Source organism: Fonsecaea nubica (assembly GCF_001646965.1).
Source record: "Fonsecaea nubica strain CBS 269.64 chromosome Unknown Scaff53, whole genome shotgun sequence".
In the NCBI taxonomy this organism is placed as follows: domain Eukaryota; kingdom Fungi; phylum Ascomycota; class Eurotiomycetes; order Chaetothyriales; family Herpotrichiellaceae; genus Fonsecaea; species Fonsecaea nubica.
Window position 1 is genome coordinate 193,052 of NW_019173726.1, and position 21,521 is coordinate 214,572.

Consider the following 21,521-nt stretch of genomic DNA (forward strand, 5'->3'; position numbering starts at 1 on the left):
CAGCGAAGGGGCGGGAGCGATCTGTAGGTGTGATAGCTGCGGGGCTCTTCTTAACCCGAGAGAGCCTGGTGGGCGCCTCTAAAGGTGATCAGCATCGAACTTGTTTCGGTTGTTCGGTTCCTCAACCTATGGGTGTGTGCCCAGGAACTTCCCCATATGCGCGCAAGATACTCGCTACGGAGAACAGGTCCTCCTACTCCGTGGCAGCACCAACTACTTGACCGAGGTGTCCCTGAGTCGAGGGCGTTCGATGCTGAGAGTTCTAGGGAAAATTAACAGAGGACTGCAAATGTTGATCGAACCATAAATCACCTCGTTGGGGAAAAGTTGGTATTCAAGGCTCTCCTTCTCACAGGAATTGTCGGATCGATTCGAGAGTCAGTCTTACCACTTTGACTCTCCGTCTTCCGGCGTTTGTCCATATCGGAACTTGTGGAGAGAGAGATTGGAATTTGTGCGGTCTGTGTGTCTGCGTCATGCTCACAAAGAAATACGAGTCGTGGGTCCAGCCATCTCCGCGTGATCGCTAAGGACAGTGCAGTAGCTAAGCACCACGATATATTTAATAACAGGCCAGTGCTCCGTAGGTACAGCCAGGGTGGTCAGTCGTTGAGAGTCCGTGGCTTGTTGGAGACGCGGTTCATGACCGCCAGTCAGAGGAATGGACGGAGGCAAGAGTCCTGTGATGGGTGTCAGCATTGAGTTGTTTACGAGCGCGCGTTGAGCGTGCTCTGACCTCTCTTTCTGGAGCGAACCCTAATCTGAAACACATGAGAGGACGAAATGCTCAGAGTCATTGGACACGGTCTGAAAGGGGTAGTGGTGAGGTGCCAATGGAACAGAAAAAGGAGTATTTTTTGTATTATTATTATGCATAATACGGGTAGGGTCAGACGCGAGATATGGGGAGGGTGCATTCCAGGGAACACGCCGGGCTATGGGGCGGGCCAGATTCATGACAGTTATGTACTACCACGCGTAGGTAGGTATGGCTGCCAGGCGCAGTGGGAGCCCTGATGCTCCTAGGTAGATGCCTAGCACGTCACTAACCTTAATTGTACCCAGGGCACCCACAGGCCTCGAGCATCAACCACCACAGGCATCAACCACCTTGGGGCATCACGCATCAAGCATCAAGCATCACGACGCGTATCCCACTCCCCTTGGTACTCCCTTTTACGAGTAGTGGTCGTGGTAGTGCGCTGGACACGATCGGGAACTAGCCAACTAGCTAACCCGCCTAAAAAGAAACTCCCGCCTTTTGGGCCTGTCTCCTGAATGGTGCTTGGGCCATTTTGTGTCCATTGTCACCACTGGCTGCCAAACTGCGGTTGAACCTCTCCTTCCCTCTTTTATCGTCCACTTCCAATTCATTACCAACACCACTTCCCGCCATCATCCATCCCACCTCTTCTATATCCATCCAATCGACACAATCTCTTCGTTATTGTCGTCGTTGTTATCACTTGCCCTTTCGTCTTCTCCTCCTCTTTGCATTTCATCCCATCCACGGCCGCCTTCGCTTCACGCTCTTGTCCTCGCGCCGCAGCTGTCTACCTTCGTTTCTTGAGCTACCAGGTCTCCCCTGCGAAGCTTTCTGTCTCCTGTGAAGACGACTTTCTTCAAGCCCTTCGCTTTTTCTTGTTCGACATTCGACTCTTACCGTCACGTACATAATCTACCTTCGTTCAATTCCTGTTCAGTCTAGGGCCTCCTTGGACCCGCGGCAGCAAAACCCCCATCTATCAAGGGGCTTGAACAGATCCACGCTCTGACCCTGGCATGTCAAGACGTGGTGCCATATTTTAAGAGAGAAGAGAATAACCATACCCCAAAGTGCGTGCCTCCTAAGTTTACGCGGTTTGTCGAGTTCCGGCCAACCTGAAAATTGGCTCAGGAAATACTGACTTTGGCTATCCGCAGTTGATTCCTCGAGGAAAGACTCTCCTTTAACCGGCCCCCAAAATTGAAACAAGATTGCCCTACCACGACCTGGCTCATACCAGGCAAACTTTTGCTTGAACACAGCCAAAACAGAAGATGGCTGCTTTGGTCCAAACACTTCCTCCCCAAACAACGACGGTTACAATGCTTGGTCGCCCCTCGTCTTCTGGGGGGTATCCTTCTCAGGCCTCACAAGGACAGACCAGAAGCCACCAACCGAGCCGATATAACATGCCTGCCACTGGGTATAGAGGCATGCCAGCTAGTGGTCCCATTGCCCCTTACGCCTTCACGTCCACACCGCAGTTGGCCACCAGCAATCTCAACGCCAATCCCAATGCTCGCCCATTCGCTCTGAATACCGGGCGCTCGATTTCTTCCCCAAAAGCCCCTCAGCCAATTCCGTCACCTTCCTCGCAACCATCCTCTCCGAATAGTCCTACACATGTCGATGCTGGAAATCGTCCTCTGTCGCTGGGACTACCCCCTATACCCTCCGGCTCTTTCATGGGTCCTCCATCGACAGCTGCGCCGAAACCTTCGCCAGATCGTTATCGAAGAAATGTGCGACGAAGTGACCCGGAGAACGGATCAACCCGTATTCCTGCAGGCTCTACTCTGCCATCTGGCTCTGGAATGGCGGCAGTCGGCTCTCTTTACAATCATCCTACTCAGTCCAATAGTACACCGTCTCTGCATTCCCAGCAGTCTTACCGAAGCTCACAGCAAGGCACTAGCGTTCAGCCTAAGAGCTCCAGTGCTGATGATCTTCAATTGGTTCGGCCCCAGCCCGCAGAGCTGGCTGCAAGGTATCGGAGACGTAGTTTCGGCAGCATCGAGACTGCAGGTCTGAACCACGCTTCTGATAACCAAGAAACCGTCTCTCCTCACCCAAAGGCATTTCTCGATTCGTCCCCTGGTCAAGGAGGTGCTCTACTCCCGCCTCAGCGACCCAGCCATCACAGACACACCTCGAGTTCTGACAGCGTGACATCCTCGGTGTCTGCTCGTTCCTCCCGACCCGGTTCCGTAAGTTTTCTGCTGTTTTGCTGTGAGAAATGCCTACTTACATTCAAACAGTCTCGAGCAGAACAACCATCCGTGGCCACCCCTCCTGGCCCCGTTTCCTCCCCTTCCTCCCCTAGGCAAGAATCGAGACTTGCTGGACCGTCTCGTCTTGGAGATTCGAGCATTCGCCAGCCATCTCCATTGTCCCGACCTATAAACATTCTCCCTGACAACGCCGACGAAGGACGTCCAGCGGTTGCAACCTCCATTGCTCCCCCGGCGTCCGCTTCACATAGCCTTGCTGTCGAACAACTCGCTGCGGTGAACAATAAGGAAATGAAGAAGCCCAAGTCGAAATTGCGGAGGGCATTTTCATTTGGTAGCGCGGCAGAACTTAGAAAGGCAACTGCACAGCACAATCTTGAGAAGAGTGTTGCAAACAATCAGACACAATCCAAGAGAAACTCGAGATACCAGGATGAGCTGGAGCCTGAACAAGCGCGTATTGCTGAAAAGCAAGAAGCCGCTGGATTGGGTGAAAGCATTTATTCTGGCCAGGGCAACTTCTTTACCGGTTCGACTGACAATTTGTCCATCTCTTCGACTGCTTCTTCGGCTTCGGTTATGCTCCGTAAAATGGGGAGGGGAGTCAAGAAGGGCACTCGATCTCTCGTGGGCTTGTTCCGGCCAAAATCTGTTGTGGGTGTACCTGCAGCCGATGCGCCAGTCAACTCGGCGACGATAGCCCAGGTGTCAATGGTCACAGTCGAGGCAGAGAGAGAGAATGTCAACGTCAACGCGAACCCTCACGAGCAGGCTAGAGGAGGTACTGGCTTCCCCAAACTGGAGCGCAATTCCATCGATACCAAACTTTCCTTTGATAGTGGTACCGTATCCAGTGATACACGATCACGGCGAAGCATTGTTGGTGGAGAGAAAGAGCGTGCCGAGGTCCTAGCCGCTGTAAAGAAAGGCATCCTCAAGCGGACGGATTCAAATCAACCATCCCCGAAGGTCAAGCCACAGGATTTGAAGGCTCCCGATTTCAACCTGCCTCAAATTCCTCATATGAACGACTCACCCAAATCCAGTGCTCCTAGCACACCTGCCGACGAACCACCACGATCCGGTCATCGTCGAACCGACTCCATCACCATTGAAAGCAGCGATCATGACGACTATTTTACTTCCATGACTAGACTTGGCAGCTTAGACTCGAAGAATACACCAGTGACCCCGCAGGGTCTAATTCGCAACATTTCATTCAGCCCACGAATTCAGTTTTATGATACCTGGCCTAGTGGAGAATACGATCGACGGGGTGAGATAGCAACTTGCAATCGATTGACTCCGATGCTAGCACAGCAAATCAAAGAGGAGCTCAATACCTTCAAGATGGTGCGCAACATGCCTTACTCTGAGATTGAAATACGGCTAACATGTTACAGGAAATGGAGGTTCACGAGTCATCCAAAGTCTACACGCATTTCTTTTAGTGCGCACGAGTCACACCAACGGGCGATCTTAGACATATCACACTGTTCACCGAGTTGACACTTGAGCAAAAAGTGATCACTGAGACAAGTCACCAAGAACACTAACGATTCCTACGACCCTTGCAGTACATTTGCAGCAAAGCATTGTTTCTGTCGCTTGTTAACAGCACGAAACTGTTCGTCGGGGGCCTCTTTTCGACTCAGGCCCTGTGTACATTTAAAAAAGCTCTTTCTCATTGCATTTCACCTCGATCATGAAATTAGGTTCAAAGTAAGGTGTCTGGCGCAGGGCGACAACCACGCAAGGATGGTTATTAAGGCGGCATAAAGAGAGAATACATGTTGATCTTGGGTTCCACTCTGGGGGGAAGGAGATTTCAGCATTGGACCTTTCAGCCAACCCTTTTTCTTAATCGAGGACAACTTGGTTTGGGCACCTGACTCAACTTTGTCACTGGAGTGACGGGCATCCCAGGTTGGTTTCTATTGGAACCGGCTTGGATGATATTTAGCCTAGTACAAGTAGGAGACCAGAGGGCCGCTGGGTTTCTCTCGTGCCCATTTGGTCTATTGTCAGAGGGAGAAGAGAGCATGCAGCTCTTTCTCTCACGGAGGAAACTAATTGGTTCTATCGTCTTCTGAAAGCACTTCCTTTCACCTTTGCACATCCATACTTTGCACAAGGCTGACTTGACAAGGCTGATCTTGATTCAGATCACTGAAGAGGAAGGTGAGCCGCGACCACTAGGTTATATTTGGGATGGTCAATTTTGTACATTCTTACAACGTGCCATAACAGTCACGTGGATTTACAGCCCTTGTCGATGGCAACAAAGACAACTCGACACTATGAGCCTTGAAAGCCGAGGTTCCTTGTCCAAGCAAAGATGCAAGGTATTTGAATCAGTCTACCTACTTGAGGTCTGTGAGGGGCGACGCTGTGGCCCATAATCAGTCCTTCCCTGGCCAGTATCTCAAGTATACCAGGTCGGCTGAGGAACCTCATCCAGCAAATAAAAGGTCCCCAGCTCCCGCTCCTTATACGCCACTGGGTCATGCAGAGTGTGCGTCCTCACGTCCCTCCAAAAGCGATCCAACCCAACTTTTCTGGCTGTGGAGCTGGCACCAGTGACCTCAAAGATTCCACTGGTCACCTGCAGGCTGACATCTGTGGCCACGATTTTGATGCTCGCTACCCATTCCGCAACCTCGCCCCGCCGCCGAGCGCTCACATCTCTCTTCTCACTATGGTCCCGGTATACGTCCCGCAATTCCTCACCAGCACGATCTGCCAGTGCTTCAGCTGCCCTCAGATGCGCGTGGAAGTTCCCGTAACGCGCCAGGATGTAGTGCTCGTCAGTTGCCTTTTCTTTGTTATCCCCGCCATAGGGCCACGCGCGGGTTTTGGACGTGGTCCATTTTTTGGCCTCGTCAAGCGCACCCAGTGCGATGCCCACGTAAAAGTTTGAGAAGACCAGCTGGATGGTCGGTAACAAGAGGGAGGCAAAAGGAACCTTCAACACGGCGTCAATTGGTTTCTTGGTCGTGCTATCCCACCCAAAAGCGTCGGTCCAAGGGACGCGGACGTTCTCGATCTTGACACTCCCGGACTCGGTCAATCGCATGCCAATGTTGTCCCAGTCATGGCCAAATTGGATTCCGGGCTGTTTTGTGGGTACAATGGTGAAAATATGGTCCCCGGTACCATCTAACACGCCCTCGAGAATCGTGGCATCGGACACGACGCCTCCAGTATTGAAGAACTTGGAACCATTGAACACGAGTTCCTCGCCATCAATGGTGATTTTGAGATCAGCATTGCGTGGGTTCACGGCGCCGCCAATGAACCAGTTATTATCTAGGATCAATTTCTGCACGCGCTGTCTCTGCTCGTCAGTGCCAACGACGTTGACAGTCGTGGACCACAGGAGATGATAGCCTAGAAGCATGCCAATGGAGCCGTCGCCCTTTGCCACTTCGCGGATAGCCTTGTACGCGATGGACCAATCCTGACCAGCGCCGCCATATTCCTTGGGTGCCAGGAGTTTTGTCAACCCGGAAGCTTTGAGAAGCTGAATTTCGTCGGATGGTGACTTGTTCTCGATATCTCGCTGGGGGGCGTCCACGGCGAGAATCTGAGCAACATCCCTTGCGCGCGCAATCCACTCCTCTGAAGTACTAGGCGGCGCTGCTTTGGAAAAATCGACATGCTGGTCGACGCGAGCGGCCGTCTTAGGAGTTTCGACCAACCCCATGGTCACTGACAAGACAGGTCTAGGTAAGATGTCCAAAACCTCCTTCTCAAAAAACAAAAACAACCAACTTCGTAATCTGACAAGTCAAGAGTTGCGTGGATCGTCGCTAACAGCGCTCGAAGTATTGCTTTTTATACGAAAAGCGCGAGGGCAGATTTATCAGACCACATGTCGAGTATCTGCCCTCTGGTAAAGAGGAAACATCCACTCCGTACAAACCAATCGAATAGTCTGGGCGTTCTGTCCGCCATTTCTTGTCATTTATCTCTTCAACTGACGTGCTCGACCCAGTTGAGCACGAATTCCAACACAGTTTTTCGAATACGAACCTGCAATGCGGAATTGTGTCCGGAGCGAATCCTAATCTCGAACATACAGCGAGCGATTTTCAAAGCCTGCCAATTCCCGCCTGTGCTTGGGGAGGCTTGATCAATATGTCAAAAGATTGGATTGAGGTGGATGGTCCCTCCCAGGCATCGTGGTGACTTTGGTTTGTTGCAGTATTGCCCCCATCTTTCACCAGGTCGAGGCGACAAACGGAGCATCAAAGTGATTTCGAACTAGTCCCGACGAGAGAAATTCCAGCTGCTCGAGGAATTCGAGACACTAGAGAATAGCGAGCGTGTTGCGATGGTTAGGGATGCATCTGCTGCTCTCCTCAAATTCTCCTGTATAGCAACAATACGACAATTGTCTGGACTCCCCGCAAGGCATTTTAGTGCCATTCCAAGAAGCTCTGTTGCTGGCTTATAGCCAATCAACACCCAACCTCATGATGACGACCATCGCGCCTTTGACCTGCAGCATCGCGGACTCCTTGGTGGCTGCATATCGACTTCGGTTCAAAGACCAATGGCAGGTCACATTGACGACGCAATCTTGATGGCGTATGCCATCATGACCTGGAACAAATACTGCCTACCCTCTCGCGCTGGGTCTCTGTCTGTGTGTCTGCGGGGTCGATAGGAGCAGCGCTCTTGTGATTCTCGGCTGCACGACTCTTGCTCCGCTGCGCGAGTCTTCGATTGGCGCAACGTGCACAAGTTATGGACACAATGACACAGTTCTCTGCTTGGAAAGTTGAGTATTACAAGACCTAAGTTCCATTTGTCCGTCAGTTGATTATCCCTCAAGCCAGGTTCTCCGCTCGAGAAATTTTTCAAGCAAGCGAATAGACATCTGAGAGAAAGGGAATGAAATGTCAACATAACCTTCCTTGAAAAAGTCGAGAGCAGTAATTTGTGCCGTCGAAAAGACATCAAAGCCTTGCGGGACGTGGTGGTACTTGTGAATACTTTTCGCCCGATATCTAATTCGCAAGGCTGAGCCGATGGCTTCCAACGTTGTGGTTCCTACCGACCAGGCTGATATTAACTCGGCTCCAGATCGGATCAAATTTGCGTATGGTCTACACACTCTTTTCGTTGATCTAGCACTAATCTTTATGTCAGCTATTGGGTTCCTAACGTGTCCGGCGGCCTTGTCATATCCAAAATCCCGCAGCGGACCAAATGGGACCTCGAGTCGAATGTCAAGTACGCTCAAACAGCAGAGAACGTCGGCTTCGAGTATGCTCTCTCACAAATCCGGTTCATGTCTGGCTACGGAGCTGAGAATCAACATGAGCCTGTCTCCTTCTCTCAAGCTCTGCTCCACCAAACTAAAAAGCTCAATCTCATTGCCGCACTCCTGCCCGGGCCCTGGAACCCCGCCGTTGCAGCCAAGCAGATCGCAAGTATCGACCACTATTCCAACGGCCGGGTGGCAGTCAATGTCGTTTCGGGCTGGTTCAAGGCCGAATTCACCAGCATTGGCCAGTGGTGGCTCGATCATGCTGAACGTTATCGACGATCGAGAGAGTTCATCACCTGTCTCAAGGGCATCTGGACAGAAGACAAGTTCACTTTCCGAGGCGACTTCTACCAGTTTCACGACTACACGCTCCAGCCCAAACCTCTAAAGTGGGAAGGCAGGGATCACCCAGAAATCTTTCAAGGTGGAAACTCGATTGACGCGAGGGAGAACGCCGCCACAGTGTCCTCGTACTATTTCATGAATGGAAACAGTAAGACATAGCCCCACTTGACAGTTATCATGGAGACCACTTTCACTGACGGGGACAACATTGTAGCTCTCGAGGGATTCCAGGCACAGATCGCCGATGTCAAGGAGCGTGCTCGTCGTGAAAGCCGAGAAGATCAAGTCAAATTCGCAGTCAACGGGTTCGTAATTGCGCGGGAGACCGAGGAAGAGGCAATCCGTGTCCTACAGGAGATTCAAGGTAAGGCGGACAAAGAAGCTGTTGAGGCATTCGGCGATCAAGTGAAGAATGCCGGTGCGTCAACCGCCGACAAGACTGGCATGTGGGCGAACAGCAAGTTCGAGGATCTTGTGCAATACAATGATGGGTTTAAAACGAAGCTCATCGGGACGCCCCAGCAGATCGCCGATCGCATACTGCTTCTGAAGAGTCTGGGTGTTAGTATATTGCTGACTGCCTTTCTCCACTACGACGATGAGGTTGAGCAGTTTGGAAAGGAGGTCATTCCCTTGGTGCGGAAGCTGGAGGCAGAGGGCAGAGGGAAGGACGCTGAGTATGAGATCAAGCTAACTGGCGAAGTGTACAAGCCCAGGAAGCCTGAAGAGGCAAAGAGCACATAACAGTGTCGTCAGAGACACTCTCTCCAGTCTCTGTTGGCTGGTAAGGGTGAAAGGTCTTCTTCTGAGAGCCCCTCCAGTCCGCTCCTCAAATAACAATGCACAACTGCGCGTGACCGGGAGATATATCTCCAATCTTAGTTTTCTCGACTACACACTTGTGCACTTGAACCTGCTCTTGGGTCGTAGAGACTGCATCAGTGGCAGCCTTGTGCATTGAAACAGGCGCAAGGCTGAGGCGGAATAGGGCGGCCGCGTCACGCTTCTCGAATGGGACAAGCCGCGGGGCTTGGCATCCAGACCTGGCGGCCCCATGAGTGGGAGAGGGAGTGGGAGTGGGCTGCGAGCCTGCGACGTCAGCGACCCGAGTCCACTTATTGTTCCCTCTTCACCTGCTACCACCACCAGATACGGCATCTTTCCATGATCTAGGGACCCCAAGAACCGACCTCATACTATCCACGCGGTCTGTCTGCGAGCCCTTCGACCGATTACGAGACACTCCCTCTCGGCGGAGCTAGTCTTGTCGCCGTTTCCTTCCCGTTCCTGCTGATCAAAGCACACGAGCTCTCCCTCGGTACCTGGCCAAGATGAGTGGCTTCAGGTCCGTTATGAAGGATGGATGGCACCCCAAGGGCCGGGATGGAGGGAAAGAATCATGGAGAGGTGATTTCAAGGGCATCAACCAAGTGGTCAGTAATTGATTCCTGCGACCTATGCTGTCGTGGCGGAAGGCGCTAAACGGTGGAACAGGCTGGCTGGATGGGGAAAACCAGAGATCCCAACAAGAAAGACGAGGGCGAGCATGTGTCGCGGCCTCTTGCGACCCTCAAAGATCCGGCCTCTTTTGGCCCACCGCCCAAGAACGTCAACTATCACGGCGGCGCTGCCTTGCCCAACGAGATTACACCGCAGAGGGAAGGATGGGGTGCTCCCTTGACTCAAGAGCAGATTTCCAGCGCAAGCCGAGCAGTCCACACTCCCGAGCAAGAAGAGGAGGAAGAGAGAAGGCCTTCAGGTCCGCCATTACCGTATCGTGCTGATAGGACAGGGCTCAAGACAGACCACCTCCCCCCTCCTCCCGTCCACCGCGACTTGCTTCGGTCTGCGGAAGATGTGGAAACAGGACCATCCAAACCGAAGCCGGGTCTACCTCCAAGACTACCCTCTCGACAGCATACAGGGAGTACAGCTACCCCTCCCCCCGTCGTCAATTCTCCGCCTCCGCCCGTCGCTCCCCCAGCCTACGATGCAGTGCCTGCGGCCTCACCTAACCCACAACCAAGTACGAGTTACGGCATCAATCAAGCTGCTATCAACAGGCTGGGGAATGCAGGTGTTTCAGTGCCTGCTCTGGGTATTGGGTCTGATCGAAGTACAAACCCCTGGCAAAATGAACAAAGCCAAACAAGTGCTGTGAAGAGCCCACCTGCAGCCTCTCAAGCACCTGTAAATCAACTATCAGAGCTTCAAGCTCGCTTCGCCCGCATGAATTCGAACTCCAGCGCCGCCCAGCCACCAAACTCTACACCTCCTTTCGTCACACCAACGCAGTCTCCGCCACCCGTCAACACCACTGCACCCATCCAGCAACCCTACGCGGCGCAACCGCAACCACCAGCGCAAAGCCAGGCCCAAGGGACGACTTGGGCGGAGAAGCAAGCCGCAATGCGTACAGCCCAAAGTGCCTATAAGGACCCAGCATCCGTTTCTGCTGCTGACGCGGGATCGGCTGTCCGCACGGCCAATTCATTCCGGGAACGTCATTCAGATAGCATCAACGCCGCAGGCGCCAAAGCCAGCGAGTGGAACAAGAAGTATAACGTGACAGGGCGCCTCAACTCGTTCCTTGAGAAGCACAGTTCGCCATCGCCAACCCCGGAAGACGCCCAGTCCCCCAACGGTGCCAACGCAGGGGGCACTGCTCCCATGCAAACATCTCCGCAGAGTCAAAGTCCAGAGATGGCGGCGTCGTTATCACGCAAGCCCCCACCACCTCCGCCACCGAAGAAGCCAGCAAACATGCATGGGAGCGTAGCTTCGATGGGCGTTGCCCCTCCACCTGTGCCGCTGGGGACGAAGCCGAGTTACTCATGATCAGGAGTGAGGTGAGGTGAGGTGATTGCGTTGCGAGCTACAGCGTGTAGATTTTATGTAGGGAACATATCGCAATTACATACTTTATATGTAGTCGAGTAATATGCTTCTTACAGAGCAGAGCATACTAGTTGTCCCTGGTGCAAGTTGTGTCTTGTGCGCAGTAGTGCGTCCACGGCCACGATTGACCTTGAAGAATCAGTCGTCCATTTTCCATACTGTACATTTAACTCGATATTTATTCCTGTAGTGCTTCTTCGGCTTCTGATTCCACGGCTCTTCGTACCCGGACAACGCAGGCATCCAGCGTGCCCCATATGCTTGTGCTTGTTTGTGCAGTGGCTAATATATACAACAGCGACTTGTGAGCGACTTGTGAGCGACACCAATGTGTGATAGTGATCCACTCGAGAGCAGCAAAATAGATCACAGAGGTGGTTGCGGCTGCAGGTGGGTGGCTGCTCCAAATCGATTGAGGTCACAGAGGGAGAGGGGAGGTTCTCTCCTCTACATACCTTCCCTATCCGGTTTATTGCTTTTCTCAACGTCTTCTTCTAAAGAGGGCACCTGTAGACAGACGATATATGAGCGATGGAGAGGGAGATGGAGATTGGGATTGGGAGATGGGGAGAACGAGGGATGGGATGCCCGGTTGGGTTCTTCGTTGTTGGTTGGGTAGTCTGCACGACTCCAGTCACTCTAGGATATTGGGAGACAAAGGCGTCATACAAGGTTGACTTGTCGACTTGCTGGGTCAATCAATCTGGATATCCCAGAGATAGAGCAGAGCCTGTTTAGCGAACATAATCGTATGGCCTGGACGACTCTCGCCGACACAGGCTGAAGCATATTCTGTCGGTCAACGAATACATCGTTGGCAGGAGCACACCAGCGTTATGGCTGGCAAAGCCACTTCGACTGCCGGACTGCAAGCTGGCAGGTTAGTCTCTGTCTGGTCCGTCTCTCACATCCCTCCCTGCAAAAAGACCTTGCGTCTCTCTTTCCAGTGCGTGTCGACAACGGAGGAACTTGAACTCAAGACCGTGCGGTCAAAGGCACCTGGGTTTGGACAGGAGAAACTCCTGAGGAGCGCCAGCTCTCAACCTATCATCGGACAGGGTGCGAGTGTGAGAGTTCTCAGAACGAAGCGCGTGGGGGTGGTCCGTTCCATATACCTCGTACATATCTGCCTTATGCGAGTGTTTCTGCATGAAGTTGCGGCCTTTTGAACGGCAGGGGTGTTTGACGCTCGGTCCATACCGCGGACCTCGACTTCGTACCGAGTACATACCTGTAATGCCGCCGAGCAAGGGTGTTCTGCCATCAAGGAGAGGCCACATCATGTAATAGATTGAGGTTGATGTACCGAGTAGGCAAGGGAGGCTGGGAACCCGAGCGGGTCAAAGAGCTTGGATGTTGTTACTCATGATTGCGGAGCACAAGAATAGCATCTTGCCCTCCCCAGTGACGCAACGGTATTTAGCCTAGCTACAACCCATGAAAGTTGTTGCTCGGTGCTCCGTACGGAGTACTAACCTCGTCCCTGCGCCCGTTTCGATCACGTTAGTGATATTGCATATCCACAAAGATCCGCCCACGGAGGAGAGCTTAGATCTAGCAATCGAGGGACGATGGAGGGGAAAATAACGGGTTTCTCGCATGCACGCGCACGCATACGGACCTGCCAGCCACTCATTATTAGGCAAGATTCCTCAACGGGCCTGGCAAGCGTGGGAAGGAAAAAACCTTAGATCAGATGCGATGGATGGATGGGACCTGTGTGGTCAAACACATCGTGCGACCCAATATCCCGTGGACTCGACTGGACTCGAAGATTGATGATGACAAGAGATCCAAATGGGAACCAGGCCATTTGAGTCCACTCCATGAGAGATAGATGGGTCCTTTTTCCGCGATAGGGAGGCGCAGATGCGGTGCGGGCTGCCTTGAGCCGCAGCATGGTATGTACCCTCGTACAGAATACATCACCGAGAGGCCGATGCTGTGTAACATGACCTCCGAAAATTGTACCCTCGCACGGCGGTTGAGGACAATAATGAGTAGGCACGGTAGCACCAGCTCAGGGCAAATTTCTGATGGGCATCTTATTACTCCCCCCCAAGGCTGAAGTCGCACCAAGTGCCGTGTTACCTGACAGGGAACTCCGCAGCCATGCAAGCACACCGTTGCCTGCCACATTATTATTTCAACGGCGGGACTACTGGATTACCTACTAACGACGACTGGAAACGGAGAGTTGGTTAGATGGATGGAGGAAAGGGACTTTTCACTCGTGGGAACAAAAGCATGTCAACTGTTGCAGCCAGCCATGCTGGGTCTTTTTGATTCAAGATTCGATATGACTAATGAAAGCGACAAACCTAGGCAACCACGGGCGCCGTTTTTGTCCAAGAGCAACTGGATCGTCTTTTTACAAAAGTTTTCCGTGCCCGGATGTTGCTGGGGGAAACAAAAAGTAGGCAAAGTACGTCATGGTTTCGACTGGGGACAGACTAAGGATCGAAGAGGCGTACCCCAAGCGCCCAGCAGAACACTCGTCAAGGACAAACAGGTTGGTTTGCTTGAGTCAAGATAACCGCATTGGGTAAGACGTGGGAATGTCAAGCAGGTTTGCAGGCAAGTGTTGGTGGTTCGTTGCAACTTGTCTCAGGCTGTCGCTCACTGACCATGTCGGAGGTCGGCAAGTCGCAATCTATAACCTCCGTGTCATGTGATTATACCCAATCATCAGTGCTCCACGTGCTCTGTTGGTGGAGCATCGGACATCTAGATTTGACGCCATCTGTAGCTTTTAATAGACATTGGATTCCGGCGTTGCAATGGTTCGCCAGAAGGGCTGGCCATGGCTGCGTGCAGATGCCATTGCAGCTCCAAGTAGTTTCTGAAGGCGGCCGTTCAGGTGCAGGGTTTTTTTTTTGGTCCGATTCATTCAAGTCCTACGAGTAGAGAGCTAGATGGGGAGTTGCCTTGCAGGTGAAGGAAACGCGCACGATTGTCCCTAAAACAGGAGACACACGTAGACACGTAACAAGATATAAAGTGTCACTACAATTGAAACTCTCAGCGCCACCTTGTTGCAGATATTGGCGCGCACCTGAAATGAACCTCGACGAAAAATGTGACTTCCGTGGCGGTCGGGGGCCAGGACTAGTTTATAGTAGGTGACCAGACTGGAACATACCAGTATGTACCTCGTAAGTACGGAGAAGCGAGGACCAGCCCAGTTGCCCAGGCTGAGTCGGCAGTCGGGGCTTGGGGTCGGTTGATAGGCGAGAAACTGCAGGCTTGGAAGGGAAGGATGAAATGAGGTCAAGGCAGGGAAAATAAGATGGCGTTCGGATGTCCGCCGGCCTGAGAAGGAATAGTGAAGCGTGGTGGTTTAAGGAAGCACGGAAGCCAACTGGGAAGCTAATCTATCCCAATGGGTGCTTTGATGGGACCGGATTAGAGCCCCTAAATTCAGCAAAGGGATAGCGCACGTGGTTTAAACGCAGGGGAGCCAATCCTCATTTCCTCTCCCCCAAATGCCAAGAATAAGTTCTTGTTAGGCTTCGGAGCGTTTACCCTCAGACCTCTCCCAGAGGGGAGTAGAAGGGGCCCGCCTGACGGGCATGGCACTGGCGGTTCTGGTTAAGCACGTCCTTGGCCGACAGCGCCTAGAGCTCCTAGAGCTCCAGGGAGTGCCGCTAGCCCTAGTACCTGCGTGAAGGGTGAGCCGCCCATGCACCCCCCCTCTCTCTTTCTCATCCACTGCCCTCCCTACTCCGTATCAAGGCTACCCTGCCCTGGTCTCGTTAAAAAAGAAAGTCCCCCTTGGGAATCCTCCTCGTATTCCCTTACTCAGTAGGCCATCCTTCGCCTTTTTCCGCCTGGCCTCAGCTGCTGGCGAACTGGCATCTTTTCCTTGTGCGAGACCCCAATTGCCAAACTGCGCCTCGCTGATCCCGGACTTTTCGTATTCATCATTCCCATCTTCGTCCCAGAACGACTCCTTGCAATTATAATCCTTCCAGCCCACGGGCCACCCTCATACGTGTTCTCTTATTACTCTCGGTGCTGACGCTGAGCCTGCGACGAGCCTGAAAATACACTTTTCGCCAATCCCTTCTCTCCTTACTGTCGGCTCTCTCCTCCGCCAACCCCCAATACCCAGCCCAGGCTTCCAGACCGCAGATTGGGCCTGAAAAGTCGGCTGACCTGCGACACAATCCTGGGCGCTGTCCTGCCCCCTTTGCCCTCCGATCCTCTCCCTCTTTACATGTCACACTCCTACCCTCTCGCGGGGTCGATATCACTCTGGATCTCGCAACCGTCCTTCGTCTCTTCCTCACGGCGCCCCGTGTTGCCCGTCGAGACCTGCCAGATATCTCATCACCCTCTCTTTCGTTCACTCCGTCGCTCTCTCAATCGTTGAATCCGACCCGTACTCCATCGTTCACCATGGCCTTTACAAACACCCCAGACAATTCCGGCTTCACGGGAGTAGGCCAGCAAGACATCAACACTTCATCTCTTGCCAGCGTTGCCTCGTCTTTTGCGAGCGAGTTCTCCCAGACCACCGGGACTCATTTCACACGCACCAGCAGCGGTGCATCGCAAACCGCCGCATCAGATTCCGACACGTCGAGCGCCGGCACGCCTGCTCCCTCTGCCTCCCAAACAGCTTCCACCACCTTCGCTACCTCGATTGCCACCCCCGGCTCACCGTCAGAGTCACTGAACTCCAGCGTGGGCAGTCAATCTACCTCAGCATCCAATGCGGCCAGCAGTACCACAGGTGGTGCCGTCACCGTCTCAGAAAAGTCTTCTTGCAACAGCATTTCATGCTCTCCCGCCCTCAAGGCAGCTATTGCCGTCCCGATTGTCGTTGCTGCCATCGCGGCCATTCTTTTGTTTTTCTTTTGTGCTAGGAGGAGAAAGAGACGTGCCGGTGCTGCCATGTCAGAGAAAGCGCCGAAGAAGCCAGGGAAGAAATGGACACGGCATCTGCGAGCCTTTTCTTTTGACGCTGAATTGCTCATGGGCGGACGATTTTCCAGCTCCAATAGCATTCGCAGCCGAGATCCCAGCGTCCGAAGTGGCCCGGGCACACTGTCTCGCGCAAGCGGTCACAGCGGGGAGCCAAGTCTTCACAGTATTGACGAGGTCGCACCTCCGTACCGAGATGCTGTGACCAATGTGACGCCACCGAGCCCAACTCGCGCCAACCCTCATGTCACCAATATTGCAGCTGATCCAATTCCTCGGCCGTCCTCGACAGCCACAGCACCACCTCCATACCGATCTATTGTTGGCGGAGCCGGTGCTGAACCGCCCAGTCCCTCCACGATTCGAAATCCATTTGCAGACTCAGCTCCTGTCAGTCCCATTGAAGGGTCACCTTTCAATGACCCCCCCGAGGAAGCGTCTGGCGCCCTGCGTCCTACTCTGAGCCGTGGTTCTTCCATGTACCGCAGTGTCATGACGGAAGATGATGCTACCCCCACCGCATCCGAAGCTGGGAGCATACGGCAAGCAATGGTGGGCAGGCGTGTGTCTGTCAGGAACGGTGATGGAGCCAGTGGTGGCAACAGCAGCTAATGATGTGTGATTTTTTCTCCATGGTCTTTACTAATTCATGGCGTGGCGTCTGGGAACCGGTGATACCGAAAACTGCTGGAATGGCTCTAGACCTCTGCAAAGAGCCTGTTCTTTGGTGGGATGTTGACGCAGAATGTTTTGAAATGTCCGACATATACTGTACATGAGCGAAGCCAATGCCGAGAGCAAGAATTTCTCTTAGATTGATGGAAAATCCGAAACGTCCAAGATGAGCTGGGCAAACTCGTGTGATCATGAAAAGGTCGGGGGGGAAGTTTTTTATACCATACTATAACAATTTTGTGTCGTCCAGCCTGCGTCTGCGCCTTGCGCTATTTTGTTCTCTGTTTTTCGCTTCTCGTCTATGCCACACGGTCGTACAAACGCAGGAACGGGCCATTCGCCGAGCGCGGTGTGCTCTTGTATCCCCTCCCTATCTATGGCTTCCACACATTTTTTGAGCTATTCAAGGTCCCGGCCGCAGGGGCACTAACCCTGATTTCTCTGGTGTACAAGTGCAACAGAGACTAGTGCGGCAAGGCACCAATTCAAGCGAGCTGACAAACGGCATAGTGTGCAGACAGTATGTTGTTCTGCCGGGTGGCCGGGTGAGTGTGACAGGCCCGTTTTGTTCCCTGCTTTCTCTCACAAGTCAAGAATAGAGCTCTCTCAAAATGACCAAAAGATCGACGGGTCCGCGGGGCAAGAGGACGATCAACGCTCGCTCGAGATCGACGTAATAGCACCAGCGCAGTCAACAGACACCCTAATTTTTCCGGACACTCGCGGAACAACTTGCTCCGGGTCTTTCGCCCCCATTGCGCCGGATATGAAGAGCTCTGGCTAGGTAGGAGTAGAGGTAACACCGAATGCGTGAGAGATGCAGGCCGGTTGACTGATAACCATGCGAGATGTTATCTGGCGGTGGTCGCGGAAGCGTTGGGGCCTCAGGATTGAGATTCGGGGGAAGAAGCAAATCGCTAGTACTTTACGAGCCTTGGGACAAGGCTATTGTCCTTACTGTGAATCCACGATAGAGTCAGCCAGTAGACAACTTAGTTGCAATCTTTGCATTGTGTCGAAGCTTCTCTTGGCTTCATGCATCTCGCCACGAAGAATGAAGCGACCCAAGTACGAGCGAGGTGAGGAAACGACGTTTTCCGATAATGGATGCAACGTTGAGGTGCATACACCGTCTCACTGACTACGTCTATTCTGCAAGGTCGACTTTCGCCCTCTTCCTCTCCACACACAATTGCGTTTCCGCCACTTCGGTCTCCAGCTGCCACAAACTGTGGCCAGACCAACTCCCCAGGCGTGGGGTCCCGGTCAATCCCCAATGCTTTTTCCTCTATGTGCGAGGAATATCCGGAGACGGCAGACAGCCCACCCAGATCGACATGATTTCCAGGCAATCTATCCGCCTCGTATTTAGCCGGCACATCCTCATTGGTGACTTGCTTCGTATGGATCATTGGTGGGCACTCTGGAATGACTTGAGAATTTCAACCCTCTATGGGAAATATGGAGAAGATGGCGACTCTGATGTCCTCTTGAGGCGATTGCGAGTGGAGGTCCTAGAGTTACATGCGCATGTCGCTACTCAACGTGCTCTCAAGGGGGTGGCCATGTGGATTTCTCCCACATGAAGGGATGGCAGAAGGTATAAGGGTGCTTCTTTCCAGCACTCGTATGGCATTTTCTTCCCCTTCTAGTCCAGGTCAAGCTGTTACCCAGGCACGGGACAAGAATTCGCTGTCAGTCCTGGCATTTGTCGACAGGCTGCTCCCACGATGGCTTCCCACGAGGTTCCCCAGGATTACATCCATGACTCTGACCAGAGTTCTTCAGTCGGAGTCAAGGTCAACGCCACAGAATTTCAAGAAGACATTGGAAGCGTCATAACCGCAAGAAGGGAGCCCCCTCCATATGTGAAGTCACTCAGTCCAGAGGAACGAAAGGCCGCAGAGCGGGCCCTTGTTCGAAAAATCGACTTTCGACTGATCCCTATGATTGTCATCATGTTCGTTGATGAGACCTACCCCTATGGGACAAGTATGTGCGAGGCTGACCCGCACTCAGGTATATTCTCAACTACCTTGACCGCAACAATATTGCTGCAGCCAGACTTGCTGGTCTCGAGGACGAGCTGAAACTTCATGGCACGCAGTACCAGACAGCTGGTATGTATTCTGCTCGGTGACATCTCGAGACAAAGTCGCCCCTTTTTCTGACGATGGTATGCTTCTAGTCAGTATCCTGTTCGTCGGTTACCTCCTGATGCAGATTCCATCCAACTTGTTTCTCAACAAGATCGGCAAGCCCCGTATCTACCTACCCACGGCTATGGTCATCTGGGGAACTATCTCCGCCGCAACTGCTGCTGTCAACTCCTTTGGAGGTCTCATCGCCGTTAGATTCTTTCTTGGTTTCGTAGAGGCCTGTTACTTCCCAGGCTGTCTGTACTACCTCAGTTCCTGGTTTACCAGGAAGGAGTTGGGTTTCAGGACGGCGCTGTTGTACTCGGGGTCTCTTATCTCGGGTGCCTTCTCGGGCCTGATCGCCGCAGGGATCACCAAGAACATGGATGGGACTGCGGGCTTACGAGCCTGGAGATGGTTGTTCATCATTGAAGGCTGCGTCACCATTCTGGTCGCGTTACTGGCCATCTTCATCCTGCCAAACTTTCCGCGAACGACGCCCTGGCTGAGCGCCCAGGAGAAGGAGCTGGCCGTATGGCGTCTCGAGGAGGATATCGGGGAGGACGATTGGGTGGGTGCCGAGCAACAGACTTTTTGGCACGGTTTCAAGCTCGCCGTCAAGGATATCAAGATGTGGATCATGGTGAGTCTTCTCTGTTGGATCTTGCCTCTTGTCTTCTAACCCGACTGTTCTAGATGCTCATGCTGTTCTGTATCGTCGCGTCCGGCTCGGTGACAAACTTCTTTCCGACCGTCGTCCAGACGCTTGGATACGGCGATATTGCCTCGCTACTGCTCACCGCACCACCCTACGTGCTCTGCGTCATCACGGCCTTCTTCAACGCCTGGCACGCCGACCGCACCGGCGAACGCTTCTTTCACGTCACCTTACCGCTCTACGTGGCTGTGGCATCGTTCATCCTCGCCGCCGCGACCACGGCGACCGCACCGCGCTATCTCGCCATGATGCTCATGGTGCCGGGCGTGTACACGGGCTACGTGGTGGCGCTCGGCTGGATCAGCAACACGATGCCCCGACCGCCGGCCAAGCGCGCCGCCGCCCTCGCGGCCATCAACGCCGTCAGCAACACCTCGTCCATCTACGCGAGCTACATGTTCCCCGAGAGCGACGGGCCGCGCTATGTCCTGGCCATGAGCGTCTGCTCCGCCACGGCATTTATCGCCATCTGTGCCGCCACCGTGCTCCGGATCATCTTGGCAAGGCTGAACCGCAAGCTTGACCGCGGCGAGTGGGTCGAAGGCGCGGTCAACTCTCCCGCCGCCACTGCGGCCGCCAGAGATGCCAAGGGCGTCGTGGGCAGTTCAGTCCTTGTCCAGGAGGGCGCGGTGCCCGCCGAGGCTGCTGCAAGAGGGTTCCGCTTCTTGTTGTAAATCGTCCATACGTGGAAAAATCACGGTGATAGGTCTCTCACTGACTTGACTTGACTTGGCTTGTCTTTGAACCCGCGGTTGATGTGTATATGGATCGACGGATTGAATATATAGAAATAGATTGCATTCATTATTCATCCAACGTCAACGCTAGACATAGACTTTGGACTTGAGAGCCTAGGGATGGATCTAAAGCTAAAAATCAAACGATTCAAACCCAACATGTACGACTAAGTACATGTCTTTGTCCGCGAGGCTCACTTGATGCTCACTGATGAGACATGATGCTAGACGATAAGCCACCACCGACGGTTGACTCGGGCATGGCTCAAGGTTCACGGTTCATGACCCATGGCCCATGGTTGGATCTCCTTGTAATTTTCTGTCAGGCTCTCCTCGTGCGAGTGACCCAGCGACCCACACGTACCTACATAGGTATGTAGGGAGCCGAGATCTAAGTTCCGAGTTCTGGATTCTGAGTTCTTGGACCCCTGGGGAATACTTCACACCTTCAACTCGAGGTTTTCAAACACCCTACAAGTACATTGTCCTCTTTGCATGTACGGATGTAACTAAGCAAGTTGGAGGCGCGAGGCCAAGGCTGAACACATACATACATAGATAGGTAGTAAATCGACGACGACGACGACGACGACGACGATGGACTGAGCTCTCACCGCTCCCATTCCCACGGTGTGTGTGCGGTGTCGTGTACACATCGGAGGCTGCCGACGCACCACTCTGGTGAGGCCGCGGCGGTGCACTGTCCATGGAACAGAAAGAGACGCATGAGAACATATGACAGTGAGGGAGAGTTAGAGGTAGGAGTACGTTCGGAGGGAAAGGAAAGGGAGTGGCAAAAAAGAGGC

General features: G+C 53.2%; 6 protein-coding genes across 6 annotated transcripts; 5 read left to right on the forward strand and 1 right to left on the reverse strand.

Annotated features, from left to right (window-relative positions):
* Nucleotides 1-2,175: 2,175 nt before the first annotated feature.
* Nucleotides 2,176-4,448, forward strand: AYO20_07559 (hypothetical protein; the record flags this gene model as incomplete). Its single annotated transcript, XM_022645844.1, has 3 exons — nt 2,176-2,973; nt 3,025-4,350; nt 4,401-4,448. The coding sequence occupies 3 exons, from the start codon at nt 2,176-2,178 to the stop codon at nt 4,446-4,448; spliced, it is 2,172 nt and encodes a 723-aa protein (XP_022498254.1).
* Nucleotides 4,449-5,422: 974 nt separating this feature from the next.
* Nucleotides 5,423-6,703, reverse strand: AYO20_07560 (hypothetical protein; the record flags this gene model as incomplete). Its single annotated transcript, XM_022645845.1, has 1 exon — nt 5,423-6,703. One exon carries the CDS (start codon nt 6,701-6,703, stop codon nt 5,423-5,425), a length of 1,281 nt encoding a protein of 426 aa, XP_022498255.1.
* A 1,330-nt stretch (nt 6,704-8,033) lies between these two features.
* On the forward strand, nt 8,034-9,364 carry AYO20_07561 (hypothetical protein; the record flags this gene model as incomplete). The annotated part of the gene is made up of 3 exons (XM_022645846.1): nt 8,034-8,104; nt 8,155-8,768; nt 8,835-9,364. 3 exons carry the CDS (start codon nt 8,034-8,036, stop codon nt 9,362-9,364), a joined length of 1,215 nt encoding a protein of 404 aa, XP_022498256.1.
* A 587-nt stretch (nt 9,365-9,951) lies between these two features.
* Nucleotides 9,952-11,458, forward strand: AYO20_07562 (hypothetical protein; the record flags this gene model as incomplete). The annotated part of the gene is made up of 2 exons (XM_022645847.1): nt 9,952-10,053; nt 10,115-11,458. 2 exons carry the CDS (start codon nt 9,952-9,954, stop codon nt 11,456-11,458), a joined length of 1,446 nt encoding a protein of 481 aa, XP_022498257.1.
* Nucleotides 11,459-15,919: 4,461 nt separating this feature from the next.
* On the forward strand, nt 15,920-17,059 carry AYO20_07563 (hypothetical protein; the record flags this gene model as incomplete). The annotated part of the gene is made up of 1 exon (XM_022645848.1): nt 15,920-17,059. One exon carries the CDS (start codon nt 15,920-15,922, stop codon nt 17,057-17,059), a length of 1,140 nt encoding a protein of 379 aa, XP_022498258.1.
* Nucleotides 17,060-18,852: 1,793 nt separating this feature from the next.
* Nucleotides 18,853-20,652, forward strand: AYO20_07564 (hypothetical protein; the record flags this gene model as incomplete). The annotated part of the gene is made up of 4 exons (XM_022645849.1): nt 18,853-19,082; nt 19,142-19,242; nt 19,311-19,903; nt 19,957-20,652. 4 exons carry the CDS (start codon nt 18,853-18,855, stop codon nt 20,650-20,652), a joined length of 1,620 nt encoding a protein of 539 aa, XP_022498259.1.
* Between the last annotated feature and the right edge of the window lie 869 nt (nt 20,653-21,521).